This window comes from Nesoenas mayeri (genome assembly GCF_963082525.1).
Source record: "Nesoenas mayeri genome assembly, chromosome: 1".
Taxonomy (NCBI): domain Eukaryota; kingdom Metazoa; phylum Chordata; class Aves; order Columbiformes; family Columbidae; genus Nesoenas; species Nesoenas mayeri.
The window spans coordinates 79,624,777-79,640,667 of NC_137541.1; the positions used below are offsets into that span (position 1 = coordinate 79,624,777).

At 36.4% G+C, this 15,891-nt stretch overlaps 1 protein-coding gene across 1 annotated transcript in view; it reads left to right on the forward strand.

Annotated features, from left to right (window-relative positions):
- Positions 1-15,891, forward strand: part of PLCZ1 (phospholipase C zeta 1) — a gene marked incomplete at both ends in the record, with an annotated part of 53,579 nt that overhangs the window by 10,785 nt on the left and 26,903 nt on the right. The window contains 3 exons of the mRNA XM_080343908.1: positions 3,478-3,679; positions 5,312-5,456; positions 6,916-7,068. Coding sequence (XP_080200034.1) covers positions 3,478-3,679; positions 5,312-5,456; positions 6,916-7,068 — 500 coding nt within the window. The remainder of the gene's footprint in view (positions 1-3,477; positions 3,680-5,311; positions 5,457-6,915; positions 7,069-15,891) is intronic.

A 15,891-nucleotide genomic window follows, 5' to 3' on the forward strand; every position in this document is an offset into this window, starting at 1 on the left:
AATATTTAATTACTAATTTAGCTGTTGGGAAATAAAGAACACACACACTTAAACACATGGAAACCACCTTGCTCCCCATTCCCCAGGATCAGCTTCAGTTCAGGCTCCTCTCCTCCTCACTTCCTCATTTCCAGTCCAGACACCTCTCCTCCCAACCTTGTCAGGTTGTGCTCAGTCCCTTCAGCAAGGAAACAGGTGCTGAAGGAGGCTGTGGTCAATGTACAGTGATTTCTTTCTGCTACTCCACCTTTCTCACACTTTTCTTTTGTTACTGCTTCTTTCTTCCTAGTTTTATCTGCTTCAGTGTGGGGCATCCACAGGCCTCAGTCCCTTCAGGGCAGCAAACATCTTATGAAAGCTTTCATTTTTTTCTTTCCATAAAGAATAGAATCGCAGAATCATGGAGTAGTTTTACTTGGAAGAGACCCTCAAGATCATCGAGTCCAACCATTAATCTAACACTGGCATTAAACCATGTCCCTAAGAACCTCATCTATATGTCTTTTAAACACCTCCAGGGATGGTGACTCAACCACTTCCCTGGGCAGCCCATTCCAGTGCCTGACAAAAGAAAGAAAAATACTTTCAAAGAAGTTCCAAGATAAATAAGCAGAAGCAGGATGTAATAAACTCTAAAAAGCACAGGCGTATAATACAATCCAAGTCTTTCAAATATTCAGGTCATATCCATAATTCCTCTCTGATGTGGCAGTATTTGTATATAAGAAAGAGCTGGAATTTGCCTTAACTGGAGAAGTTGGGAAAACCTTTCTTTTTAAGGATTATGTTTGGAGAAAAAGTATATTATTAATATGTTGAATTCCAGAATGTCCAAAAGGGGAGGGCAAGAAAAAAAGCTTTGAACTTTGTAAAACACAAGAAGCTACAAAAAGACATATACTTTCTTGCTTTCTCTTTCTGCACCAAATGGGTATGTTTGCACAGTAACTACTGCTAAAGGATCCTAACGGCGAAAAAGACTGAGGTTCTGATCAGGAGGAAATGCAAGGCTTTGATGAAAATATGTTTTCACTGCAGAATACTTACGGAGATGCAGCCTTTCTTCTCTTAATGTAGAAGCAAAAAATTCCTGCAAATGGTCAGAAAATGGTATGACTGTGCAATTCCCAGAACTTAAAAAGCCTCCTCTTCCATTTCTAACTAGTTTTGATATCTTTATCAGACAAAGATAAGAAAGACTTCTAAAGAAATCCAGTATGTATTCTAAACTGTACTTGGTGCTGGTGAGGCTCCAACTCTGATCCTGTGCTTAGTTTTGTGCCCCTTACTACAAGAAAGACCTTGAGGTGCTGGAGAGAGTTCAGAGAAAGGCAACAAAGCTGGTGAGAGATCTGGACCACAAGTCTCATGAGGAGCGGCTGAGGGAACTGGGGCTGTTTAGCCTGGAGAAAAGGAGGTTGATGGTTCTCTACAACTCCCTGAAAGGAGATTGCAACATGGAGGATGTTGGTCTCTTCTCCTTAGTAACAAGTGACAGGATGAGAGGAAATGGACTCACGTTGCACCAGGAGGGGTTTAGAGTGGTTATCGGGAAGAATTTCTTCACAGAAAAGGTTGTAAAGCACTGGAACAGGCTGTCCAGGGAAGAAATGGAGTCAACATCCCTGGAGGTGTTTAAAAGACATGTAGATGTGGCTCTTAAGGACATGGTTTAGTTCTAGATTTAGGTTATGTTTGTACTCAGTGGTCTTGAGGGTCTCCTCCAACCAAAACGATCCAATGATTTTGTGATTCTGTGATGACAGGGAATAAGATTAGAAGTCAAAGTGATCTTGATGAATGGATAATATAATAAAGAAGGGTGGAGTTGAATAAAGGGAAGTACTATTTTCAATTTAGGGCATCAAACATCAAGAAGAAAGTTTGCCAAACAGAAAGTGTGGTGAAAAAACAACAAAAACTACCAGAAGTCTAAGAAAACCTAATCTTAACAGACAGATACAGTGAACCAGATTTATTTCTTCTGGAAAGCAGTGGAATGAATAGAAGTGCAATAGCAGTCTTCATATGTGTATAAGATCGTGAACAAAAAAGAAGAGGAACAGTACAAACCAGAAGAAATATTTTGGATAGCAAGGATGTTTCAGAGTAAACTTTTTATTAGTGAGGTTACTTAGGTACTGAAATGGGATTACTCTTGTGTCTGTGGAAGTCTTTAAGAATAGTGTTGATAGACTGCTGGTATGAATAACATTTGTATGGTTAAGGACAGCAGTGTGTGTATTTATGATGCCTGCAGGGCCTTCATAATTTTTTTCTATTTGGGTTTAGCATTTTAAAACATTGTGAAATTTTCTAGTTAAAAAAAACTCTGTAAGTTAGAAATAGTTATGTTTTTTGTGCTACCATAATCAGAATGATTTTCATAAATTCTCATTCAGATAGAAAACTTTCAGCCTGTACACACACTGAAGACTGATAATTGCAATTCTAACTTGTAAGTTGTGATTTTTATAGCTGTACTAAAAATTAACAGGTCAGATAAGCGGTTTTGATGGTTGGTTGGTTTGGTTTGTGTGGGTTTTTGCTGTTTTTGTTTGTGGTGGTTATTTTTGTTTTGTTTTTTTGACAGAAGTTTTTCTTTATGTTAACATAAAGTGATCTTGGTTCACTAGCCTACTATTGTGACAATAATAAGGCCATTTTAGAGCCAGAACTGGGAAAAATCCCTGAATAATTCAAATTAGGTTATCTTTTGAAGCAAAGCTGAATTTTGAGATCATATCATTTGCAAAGTTATTAAATTTGAACCATGACATTGGAGAAGCAGTTGGCAGTATGATGGATCTGTTTGTCATTAAATCAGTTAAAACCAAAATGAATGGAATGACTATCACTGTTATGGAGGCAATTAGCACATTTTGGTTTAGATGCAGTAATATAATAAGCTTGATTTGCAATTCCTCTTTGTGGGCTGTCATTTATTTTGTTAAGATGCTATTTTTATTTCAAATACTTCTAATTAAAACATTATTTCATCAGTATTTATTTGGGATTTTCTGCCACTGAGGAAGATATTTGGTGCTAGGTATCATAGTTTCTGCACCATTATTTTCACAATCTCCAACTGACATTTTGGAGAACAATTCTGTTCTTTCTACAGAGAAAAGATTCTCTTTGTGCATTAACAGGTATGTTACCTTCCAAAACTAAACAAGTATTTTCCTTTATATTTAATTAGGACTACTGCAAACCCTTCTTACTGGTATCCACAGAAGAATAAAAATGTCAGAACACATTTATTCCCTCTCATAATTTTGAAACACAGCAATTCATCTCCAGAATTGCACACATCTGATATTTATGTTTATATTGTTTGTTATGAATTTTAAAAAGCATTATGCTGTATAACATTTAGCAACGTTCAGAATTGGCTATTAAAATTGTGGGAAGTACACAGATATCATCATCAGTTTAACTTCCTATCAGAAATTTTTTGCTTTCTTTTGTATTCAGTCAGGAAAAGAAGACAGATGTCATTCGAAGGATTTATAAGGTACCTGAGCTCCGATGACTGTTCAGTATTTAAAAATGATCGCAGGACCGTCTACCAAGATATGAACCAGCCATTATGTGACTATTTTATTTCGTCTTCTCATAACACCTACTTGATATCTGACCAACTAATAGGGCCCAGTGATTTATGGGGATATACCAGGTACTGAGACACTGTTTTTTAATATTTTAAACTTTTTTTTTTTAATTATTTTTTAAGGAATACTAAGTCACATACAATCCTGCTTGGCAATGAGGAACAAAATCATCACAGATACAATTAGAAAATGCAACAGTGGTATTTTATTTTATACGTACACTTTTCAATATATTTGCCAAACCATCTGTTCATAGTCTGGAAACAATCTATTTTTTGCACTTACATCTCAAAATCGACCTTGCAGCAAATGAAATGCATAGTATGCTGCACAGTATGTGATTAATTCAGTTTTTAATCTCAACATGTCATGCGAAAATAAAAAAAAATCCCTGAAATAAATGTAAAATTCCTAGACAAATTCTAATCTGATCAATATACAGGATTTAAGGACACAGTATGATGGAATATGTCAAGGATATCTGTAGTCAGTGTATGTTGCAATGTGGTCAGTTTAGAGGCAAGAACAAAATAAAAAATGGATATTATAGTAGCCAGGAGAGAGAAGAAACTTTGTCTTTAAATGTGCAGCATATGACTCCAAGAAGAGATGGAAAGCAGGATGCCTTATTCCCAAGACACACTTAGAAGAGATGGTCGGGAAAGGAGAAAATAGGTTGTGTGATAAAGGCAATGCAGAGGGGAATTTGGAAGACAGGTGTCCAGCATTCTGATTACTTTATACTACTTTAATGATGTGAAAGCAGTTGGAACCTTCACCTATCTAAACTTTTTTGTTTTGGTTGTTCTCTGGATATTCTATAGTGTCTTTCAAGCATCAGAAACACTAGTGGTATTATTTCTAACAGTATTTAAAATATTATATTAATAGTCCATTGCTTTAAGTAATTGAAAAGACGGTATAAATGCCCTCTCTTCCTCCTTATCTACTATTTGTGTAAGGAAAATATAAAATGCCGCAGCATCTTGGAAGCATCTTTGAGATACTGTTAGCGTGTAAATGGCAGCACGTAAAAGACAAATTGTTAATTATGTTAAATAGTCTACAAGAAATGTCTAAATTAATACAAGCCAAATATTAGAAATCTAAGACCTTTAAGGGGTGACATTAATATATTAAAAACTAAACCAGAGTAAATTTAAGGCATCTGAGAAATTTTAACAATCCCCCTTAGAAATAAGGTGGAGGGAGAACAACTGAATTATGTAAAGACCAAGCAAAACCTGATCTGCAAGTGCAATGCTGTTATTATCAAGTATAATGATTCTCAAACTTGCAGATGAATCCTGGAATAGCATTATAAAAGGCCCTTTCAAAATTTCCCACTCTATTTTAAGCAACATTTTTCCATCATTTCAAAATTATTTTACTTATATCTTTGACTTCTGTTTTTAGTCTCTTAATAAAGGTTATTTGGACAATCCATCTTATTCTGTGGTGCTCTAATAAAGTTTTTTACCCAGCATGCCAAGATAAACAACAGAAAATAAAACTATCTCATGTCAGTATAATTCTATAGGATCTATTTTCTTTTGTGATGAAAAAGTAGGGTTTTTTTGCAATTATTCAATGTGCTTGTAATCAGAAATACAGTGACTTGTATAAGAGTGTGGTATCTTTCTTTTCACTGTTTGTCTTTTGTTTTCTTTTGTTTTGTTTTGTTTTTGTTTTTAAAGTGCCCTCTTAAAAGGATGTCGTTGCCTGGAAATTGACTGCTGGGATGGCTCCAACAATGAACCTGTTGTGTATCATGGTCACACTTTAACAAGCAAAATTCTTTTTCAGGCTGTAATTCAAGTGGTAGACAAGTATGCATTTACGGTATGTGTACATATATAGGTATGTTGGTTAATAAAGCCCAGGGATGTGATTGCTGTGAGAGATTCCCCAGTGTAAGAAAATATGAAACAGAGACAGTGCTTGTGGTTGTGGGTATTGGTGAAATAAATCACAGGAAAAACATGCTATCTGTTCTTAATATCTTTTTTACATATTCTGTTGATAATGATTATAAATCAAACTTTGTGCAAGGAATTCAGAAGATCTTACTCAGATTGTTAGATGGAATTCTCAACTGAGGCCATTTAAGCAAGGATTGAATATAAAGTGAGCAACTACTTCAGAATGTCTGATGTTTTACTCCTTTATTATATCTTTTCATTTTTTTACTGCCCTTATTCTTCTCTTGCTATCAGTCTGCCTTATGACCTGTGCTTGAATCTACAAAATAGAGAAAAATGTTAGATTATAGCTGAATCTGAGACTTACTCTGTTTTCCATTTCCCCTCTTTTTACTTTGAATTCAAGGCCTGTTAAAGGTTACCATCTACTGCTGTCTTTTTGTCAGATGACTCATTAGGCCAACGTCCCCTCTGCCTATCTCTGGCAAAGCAGCAAGAGCTGCAGAGCTTTTGGCACTGTCTCAGTCTTTTGTATACATTCCTGGCAAAACTCCTACTCAAATGAAGTCCTGAATGACTATTAAGATAACTCATGCATTCAGGCTAGCAGTATTTGTGTAAATACATACACCAATGATCATACATTTATATGGAAATTCATATATATTTATAGCCTCAGAATTAAGCAAAGCTATATTTTTCTGTTCTGATTTCTATATAAAATTTAATTAGACTCCAATTTTAAAATATAATGAAAACATAAATATGGTTTTATTTCACTGTTTTTCACAACTCATAAGATGTAACTCACCTGTTTTTGCTAATACACAGCATATTGCACTTAACTATAATACAAACTTCAGTTATTTTCTCTTCACTTTCTTTACATCCAACACTAACTAGTATGTTAAATACCTCTGATAAAGAATTTCTGTGGATTACTGGACAAATACACTTTAATGTGTGCTTTCCAAGTATCAGCACAGATATTACCCAGTTCCTCTAACGAAGTATTACGTGCTTTTTAACTGATCTAAGCCAAGAAAGGTTGGACCAGATGATCCTTGAAGTTCCTTTCAATCTACTTTTTTTTTTAATCTCTGCATATGTCTAGGCCCGTTTAACTCTCCTAAACTTATTGAGGATGCATTTTTTTCTCTTCTTCAGTTGTGCTTTCACTTTTCTGTAAATATTGTGAGGTTTTTTATTATGTTACTGAGCTAAAACGACTGACCTAAATTCTGAAAGTTTTGAAAATAAAAGAAAATGCAGATTATTAAGGGGACTTTTGTAAGATACTTTGGGAAATAAGAAATTTTGGGAGGAAGACAGTGTCCTTTTATTTATTAATAATAAAAGCCTTTAAATTTTGCTTCCAGGCATCTGACTATCCAGTGGTACTGTCTTTGGAGAACCACTGCAGCCCTACGCAGCAGGAAGTAATAGCAGAACATTTACAAAATATTCTAGGTGATAAACTTCTTACTTCAACACTTGGTGATCCAGACGTGACTGAACTACCTTCCCCTGAGGTAATAACATGGATTTTCTCCGTAAAAGACAGGGAAAAACAGCTCTTTTTTTTTTTTTTTCTTTTTAATTTTCTGAAACTGAATTTATGAAACTGCTCATCTGGGGTCTGAAATAGACTTCAAGTGCTAACAAAAATAAACAACACAAAAAAAAACCACATGAAAAGATAAAGAAAAGACAAAGAAAAAATTAAACATGTGGACTGATAGAGAAGGTTTTGTTTAAAGAAAAAGTATTTTCAGTACAATGTTGCAGCATGTTTTTGTTAAAAGCTAACATACTAACATTTTGCAAAGCCTTAGATCATGCAGTTCACATCAATCCAACATGTGGTGCTTTGGATGCATTAAAAGCTTCATGTTATTTTATAAAAGTTTTATTTTATTTTATACACAAATACAGTTAAGTTTGCCTCTTCCCTTTTCTCTGAAATGAGACTTCCTGTGTTTTAGTTTTAAAAGAAGAAACAAAATATAAATTTTTAAACAACATTGTGCTTTGAAACAAAATTTTAAAATATTTTCTTTAAACATATTATGGTGTCTTTTTTTTCTGCTAATTTATTTTTTGTTCCTTAGATTGAAAGAATTTCCTGAAATTTAAGCGTTATTGAAATGGAAACCAGAATATATATATTTGTTTGTTTGTTTGTTTGTTTGTTTGTTTTGTCAAAAACAATGTTGATGGAACTATTTCATCAAGTTCTGTTACTGCAAAAACATTCTTTCTTTCTCAGTGTTTGTCAGCTGGTGGCTTGAAACCCCTGGGATATGAAGTCAGAAAAGGCAATTAGATGAGTGTTGAAAATTTTATTGGAAACTACAACAAATAAATTCCATTGTTCCAGTCTTTGCACATAATTTTCTTTCAAGGACAAAAGATTTTTTTGTTAATCTCTTATAACACAAATGCATGCATACATACTAAATAGGTACTTAAGCTTATCACTGCTATCAGTGATATATCAGATATATTTTATACCTTTTTTTTCAGTAATCAAAAAAGGAACAATGCAAATAAAAATGTGGGTAGGAAACACTGTCATAAGGAAGGACAACACACAGATGTCTTTTTTTAAAGGAGTTATCATGGAAAAAAAATTTGGAAGTGGTGTCTCCAAAAGTCTTGCTACAGTATAACTGTTATATTTTCATAGCAATGTTGTAAATATATCTAATATCTATCTAAATAAATTTCTCAATAAGCCAATGTATTTTTTTACATTGTAGCATTGTATTTTTATATCACACTCTCCATTATCACTTTGCAAACCTGAAAACTGTTCTGTAAAGTAAAAAACAGATAAACTGTATTAAACGTCAGGGTTTGTTTTAAAGCTTCTCATAGCATAGCTGCATTTGGTCTAACAGATGTCGAAGGATCATATGTTCTCTGTAGCAAGCACAAAATCAGTGTACTGCATCTGAATCATGGAGTCTCATACTTAGAAATATCACTACTTAAAAATACTGCTTTCTATGAGATTTGTCCCTTACTGTATGTTTCCTATGATATGGAATTCATATTTCCATAGCTTGGAGTTTTCATAAGTCAGCTCTGTAGAATTGTTTGCCAGGAAATGCATTGGTGGATTCCATATCTATTCCTCACTTAAATGTATGTGGTTCAGGTGAGATTCATTTTACAGAACTTTTAATCTTTTAAAGTTATGTGAAATGTATTCTACATCTGTGTATTATGTAAGAGTTACCTAAATAATACCACTGCCCTCAGATGATCTACAAAAATCTGAATTTAATAAATCATTATGTTGAGAATGAACAAGGATTAGGATAATTTCCATTTCTCCTAGCTGCTCTGATCAAATACGTAACAAAAATCAATAGGATTTTATTTTGTGATAGAAATATGTAGTTATGATTAAATTCGCAAATAGAGTAGTAAGCTTGACTTTTGGCTAGCATCTTCTTTAAGAACCACTTTTGGTCCATGTTCAAAAGGAGTTTAGTGGCATCACATCCTTAAACCTTGGAACCTGGTGCATATTCAAGGCCTGGGTAAATTGATTATCATTTGAGTGAGCCATATGCTGAACTTAATCTTAAGCCTGCTTTACTTAAGTACGGCAAATAGATGTTACAGAACCATAAATGATGAATTTTAAATGCTGTTGGTAAGAAGGGTTCTCCGTATAAAAAAAAAAAAAATAGTTGCCACATACATAATATACTGTTCCACATTTTCCAAGACAGGAGCAATAACAAGACTAGGGAAGAAGCTACTGCCTCTTGTATGGTTCTACAGGAACCCAACTGGTAAAGCCATCCCATGAAGAAAATGGTATCAGAGGTGTTAATATCAGTAACAACATAAAAGCATTGTTCTTTAAACATGACAGCCTCTGGTTTCTAATAAAAGTCCAAGAAAATACAGTGTCAGGATGGTTAATGTTCATTGTAATTGCCCAGATATGAGATTGGTTCCACAGAATGATAAGTGTTCATTGATGTGGCTCAAGCACAGTAAATACACTTGCATAGAGGCTGATGCAACTGATAGCCTAATAACTCATTTTTAAAAAAATTAGCCATGAATAACGCACTTAAGGGAATTGGTGTACCTCCTACATGAGTACTTCAACTAGCCAGCACTGTGCTCTTGTGGCCAGGAAAGCCAATGGCATCCTGGGATGTATTACAAGTGGGGTGGTTAGTAGATCAAGAGAGGTCCTCCTTCCCCTCTACTCTGCCCTCATGAGACCACATTTGGAATATTGTGTCCAGTTCTGGGCCCCTCAGTTCAAGAAGGACAGGGAACTGCTGAGAGGGTCCAGCGTAGGGCAACAAAGATGATTAAGGGAGTGGAGCACCTCCCTTATGAAGAAAGGCTGAGGCAGCTGGGTCTCTTTAGTTTGGAGGAGACGGAGGGGTGACCTTATTAATGTTTATAAATATATAAAGGGTGAGAGCCACGAGGATGGAGCTAGGCTCTTCTCGGTGGCAAACAATGATAGGACAAGAGGTAATAGGATCAAGCTGGAACACAAGAGGTTCCACATAAATTTGAGAAAAAACTTCTTCTCAGTGAGGGTGACAGAACACTGGAACAGGCTGCCCAGGGAGGTTGTGGAGTCTCCTTCTCTGGAGACATTCAAAACCCACCTGGATATGTTCCTGTGCAACCTCACCTAGACGTTCCTGCTCCAGCAGGGGGATTGGACTAGATGATCTTTTGAGGTCCCTTCCAATCCCAAACATACTGTGATACTGTGATACTGTGATAGCAAAACTCTTATCAGACACATGTATCTATCTCTATTATATTCACACACAACAAAAAGGGAAAGCTTTGCAATCAGTTTTCTCTTTTGAAACTTTCCAATGTAACTCGTCTGTATTTGTGAACCTGTTTCTTTCATTGAATATTGAAATTTAAAAAAATAAGAATGAGAAAATATTTAAAGCAAGTAACATTTTTAAAAGAAATTACAATTTAGCCCACTAATAGATCTGAAGTTTTGTTAGTAGAGTCCTGTTCAGCACGTTCTGTGGTCAACCTACATTACTTCTTTATTATTAGATCATACTATTCTTTATTTTTAGACTCACATAATAATAGCATCATAGAATAGTTTTGTATTGGAAGGGACCTTCAAAGGTCATCTAGTCCAACCCCCTTGCAACGAGCAGGGGCATCTTCAACTAGATCAGGTTTGCTCAGAGTCCTCTCCAGCCTGATCTTGAATGTCTCCAGGGATGGGGCATCTACCACCTCTCTGACCAATCTGGTTCCAGTATTTTACCACCCTCATTGAAAAAAAATTCATTATGTCTAACCTTTACTTTAAAACCTGTCTCATATCACAACAGGCCTGCTGAAAAGTCTGTCCCCATCTTTCTTATAGGTCCTTTCTAAGTACTGAAAGATCACAATAAGGTCTCTCCAGAGCCTTCTCTTCTCTCTCTCTCTTCTCTTCTCTTCTCTTCTCTTCTCTTCTCTTCTCTTCTCTTCTCTTCTCTTCTCTTCTCTCTCTTCTCTTCTCTTCTCTTCTCTTCTCTTCTCTTCTCTTTTCTCTTCTCTTCTCTTCTCTTCTCTTCTCTCTTCTCTTCTCTTCTCTTCTCTACTCTTCTCTTCTCTTCTCTTCTCTTCTCTTCTCTCTCTCTCTTCTCTTCTCTTCTCCTCTTCTCTTCTCTTCTCTTCTCTTCTCTTCTCTTCTCTTCTCTCTCTTCTCTTCTCTTCTCTTCTCTTCTCTTCTCTTCTCTTCTCTTCTCTTCTCTTCTCTTCTCTTCCTTCTCTTCTCTTCTCTTCTCTTCTCTTCTCGTCTCTTCTCGTCTCTTCTCGTCTCTTCTCTTCTCTTCTCTTCTCTTCTCTTCTCTTCCTCTTCTCTTCTCTTCTCTTCTCTTCTCGTCTCTTCTCTTCTCTCCTCTTCTCTTCTCTCCTCTCTCTTCTCTCTCTTCTCTTCTCTTCTCTTCTCTTCTCTTCTCTCTTCTCTTTTCTTTCTCTTCTCTTCTCCTCTTCTCTTCTCTTCTCTTCTCTTCTCTTCTCTTCTCTTCTCTTCTCTTCTCTTCTCTTCTCTTCTCTTCTCTTCTCTTCTCTTCTCTTCTCTTCTCTTCTCTTCTCCTCTTCTCTTCTCCTCTTCTCTTCTCTCCTCTCCTCTCCTCTCCTCTCTCTTCTCTTCTCTTCTCTTCTCTTCTCTTCTCTTCTCTTCTCTTCTCTTCTCTTCTCTTCTCTTCTCTTCTCTTCTCGTCTCTTCTCTTCTCGTCTCTTCTCTTCTCTTCTCTTCTCTCCTCTCCTCTCTCTCTCTCCTCTCTCTTCTCTTCTCTTCTCTTCTCTTCTCTTCTCTTCTCTTCTCTTCTCTTCTCTTCTCTTCTCTTCTCTCCTCTCCTCTCCTCTCCTCTCCTCTCCTCTCCTCTCCTCTCCTCTCCTCTCCTCTCCTCTCCTCTCCTCTCCTCTCCTCTCCTCTCCTCTCCTCTCCTCTCCTCTCTATGCTGGCTGCCTCAAATCACCTCCCTGTGCTTTAGCATAGGTTCTAAGAGGATCTGTTCCATGATCTTCCCTGGCACAGAGGTGGGGCTGACAGTACAGTAGTTCATGGGGTTCTCCTTTCTACTGTTTTTTAAAAATGGGTGCGATGTTTCCCTTTTTCCAGTCAACAGGGATTTCACCTGACTGCCAGGACTTCTCAAATATCATGGAGAGTGTCTTGGCAACTATATCAGTGTCTTTGGGACTCTGCAATGCATCTCACCAGTTCCCACAGACTTACGTATGTTAGCTTTTTCTTTAGCGTGTTTATTGGATATGCTTTTAAAGTCTGTATAAATATTAATTTTGAATGATTATTTCTTCAGTGTTGTGGGTTTTTTTGTTTTTTGGTTTTTTTTTTTTTTTGAGATGTTATGCTGTCTTATATTAAAGCAAAATAAAAATAAGTGGTGAATTGCTTATATGCTAAATATTTTTTTATCTTAATTATAAATTAACATGAGTGTCACACTAAAGTAGTTCAGTATTAAGGTGAATATACTTCAGTCACTTTACTATGTCTGTGTGTATATATGTATGAATTTATATATATATATGAATTTAATTACTCTTAGTTTAAAAATTAAGGCATCTGGATATACAGTGTTTTACCTCAATTTTCCCTTCAATCTTGTTTACCTTCTTGTGTTATATTCACTGACACTGAATTGAGTTCCACCCTCCTTCCTTCTGGTTTGATCTTGGCAAGGAAAATGGGAGGAATTGAAAAGGTATAGAGACTTTCACTCTTTCTTGAAATTAACAATAACCACAAAGACTTTTTTTATACTATGCCCTGTTAGAAAATATTCTAATAGGACACAGCACAAACCTCTTTATTTCTACACATGCATTACATGCCTATAAATGCGGCAGGTATACTTCTGTCCCTCATGTCCTCTGATCATCTGCATCACAACAAGGTATTGATCAATTAGTTGTCACCTCTTGTGTTCATAACCTGTGCTGTTGCATTCCTTGCTAGGCTTTCAGTCCTCCTTCCCTTTTCTCTCAGAGCTCTTTGGCAAGAACCTTCAACCTCCAGCCTCTCTCTGTCATGAGACTGAAACATTATGTTTCTTGAGTGGGAAATCTTTCTCATCTGACAGCTGCTATTGTTCCTAGTTTTGCTCCTCCTGTGAAAAAGTACATGCAGCTCATGAAAGGCTTCCATTTAATATCCACTTCTCAATGTTCTTCAAGATCTGAATCATATGGTGCCCTTATCTGTACATGAAGTGGAATATCATGTAATTTCTCCAAACACTTCATAGAAACATTTGCCAATTACAGGTTCTTGTTTAGATCTTGGAGGTTTGGAGATCTCCTCTGTGGTCTGATTTATCTTCTACTTATTTTCTAAGTAGGTTTTGCACTATACCTTTGTCAGCTTCACCGATCTCTTTGACCGTATCTATCCTCTTACCTCCTTGCCACGCAGAAATTTTGTCACCCAGAGCCACCAAACCACTACAATCCTCTCCTTGCAGTCTTGGCCACTATGGTGATTCCAAAGAGATTTCATTAACTTCTTTAATATTCCCTGGAGTATCAGGTCCTTTGAAACAGATGTGTCATTAAATTATATTTGGCATCACTGACTGGCAACAGAGATCTCTGCCAATTGCACTGGCCCTCCTGGATTACACGGATAAAAAGTGAACAGAATGTGGTATCTTGTGCAGCAATTTGTAGATGAATTTAGGAAATCCTAGAAGTGAGATCAATTTTTTCTTACCCTGCTGAATCCCTCCTCTCTAATAGGTTTGACAGCTACTGAAAGAAAAACATGTCAGATGTAACATATAAAAAAAGAATGTAAATGCATTGATGCTTTTGATGAAGGTGTGTTCCTCAATTATTTTTCATCATAGTACATCAAGCTATCTTACACTGCTGTCGTGGTATATACATGAAGTACTTCGGAATTTTACATTATTTGCAGGTTTCCTATCACAAAATTGGAAAGACATATTAATGTATTGTTAACTGACAGTGAAGTGGCAACTATTGTTATTTTGCAAGTCATCTTCAATGTTTACCACACAGCTGCAAGATCAATTACTAAGTTGTGGTGGTTTAGAAGCATTTCTGGCCATGATCTCCAAGTTTTCCCCATAGTTATTAAAGCTATGTTATCTAAATTAAAGGATCTATTTAATAATGTCTTTGAGAAAGATTCATAGAAAGTCTCTGGTAGAAATTTATGCTATCTGGGAATTTTAAATCCTACTAGTATATTAGGGGGAAAACCAACAAACCCTGTAGCTACGACTCCACCTTTTTCTTCACCTGTATCTACTCAGTATACAAAGGAGCTTTCCATATGCAGTCACTGTTTTCCCAGAATAGACATGGTTTTCCGTGAATGCATCAGTCTGGATGAATCAAGTACAACAGTCTCTAACATCTAGATGTAACATCTGAGTGGACATCTAAGAGATTCATGTTGCTACTGCAGTTTCTTCCATTCTCTCTGAAGACCCTTCTCACTGAGAAACTTTCAAAACTTGGTCATACCTGGCTGTCTATAATCTCTGACAAACAGGTACTTATAGCTGTCTGTACTGTCTGACAAAAAGGTAATAGTCTGATGAAGCTGTGGCTGCATGATTCAACTTTCAGTCTTACCATCTTCAAAATTTCATCACCCATACCTTTGTATAGGGTTTTACAGTCTTATTTTCTTGTCATTGAAAAAGTAGGGCACTCAGAAACTGAAGATCAAGACTGTTTGAGCATATATAATTCTGTTGCTTCAGTGATGAGATTCATTCCTATTTTTTGACCTACAAGTCACATATGCAAATGTCTTGATCGAGTCTTTACATCAGAAATATATTTGCTCCATAGCGAGTCAAAACCATTTCCAGTTCACTATTTTGCATTTCAATCTACATCTAGCATCTATTCTTTAAAAAATGGGAAGTTGTTCAAAATGTAGCATGACTTGGTGATTACCTCAAAACCAAGAAAGTCAATATTGTTTGTAATAAAATTTCTGAATTCTTTAGATTTGGCTCAGGCTTTTCTCAGTGGTGCACAGTGAAATTGCTAGAGGCAGTGGGGAACAAACTGGAACACAAGAAATTCCATTTAAACATGAGAAAAAAAATTGTCACTGTGAGGATAGTTGGGCACTGGAGCAGGTTGCCCAGAGATATTATGGAGTCTCTATCCCGGAGATACTTAAAACCTGACTGAACACAGCTGTAACTCTTACTGACCCTGCTTTGACCAAGACGGTCAGACTAAATAGTTTCCAGGGGTTCCTTCCAAACTGAGCCATTCTGTACTTAGATGATATGTCTTCCTGGTTTGACTTTGGACCTGCCTTGTGACTTGTCTGTCAGTCACTGGGCTGCTTCCCGAAACTTGCCTACCATCACCAGACCTGCTCTACTTGTTTTATTGTTGCCCTAGTTGGTAAGGGCATTACCACATGCCTGACGTCACCCTCAGTTCCTAGGTCACCTTGTGTAGCTGCTGGTCCTTGTTACTCTCTGAGTTGTTGTTCATTCTTGAATGAGAAGCAGCAGGTTGTTTAACAGTGATTTGCAAGAGCTTTGCAGGTCATTTACATCCCATTTTTTTTGACTTAAAAGTGTCTAAGAAATGGAAAATAATTTGCACTGAACCTTTTTCCAAGACTACTGTCAGATGTCTTTTTGATACCATGGTTGGGAAAGTCTGTATGTGTTTTCATATTTCTCTTACATCTGATGGAGTCCTCATGTAAAATAGGGTGAGGCATCGCCAGCTAGGGGTCCTGTTTTTCAATGGGATCTAAAATTACTGCCAACGGTTATAATAGGTCAAGCCTCTGAGCCATCAGC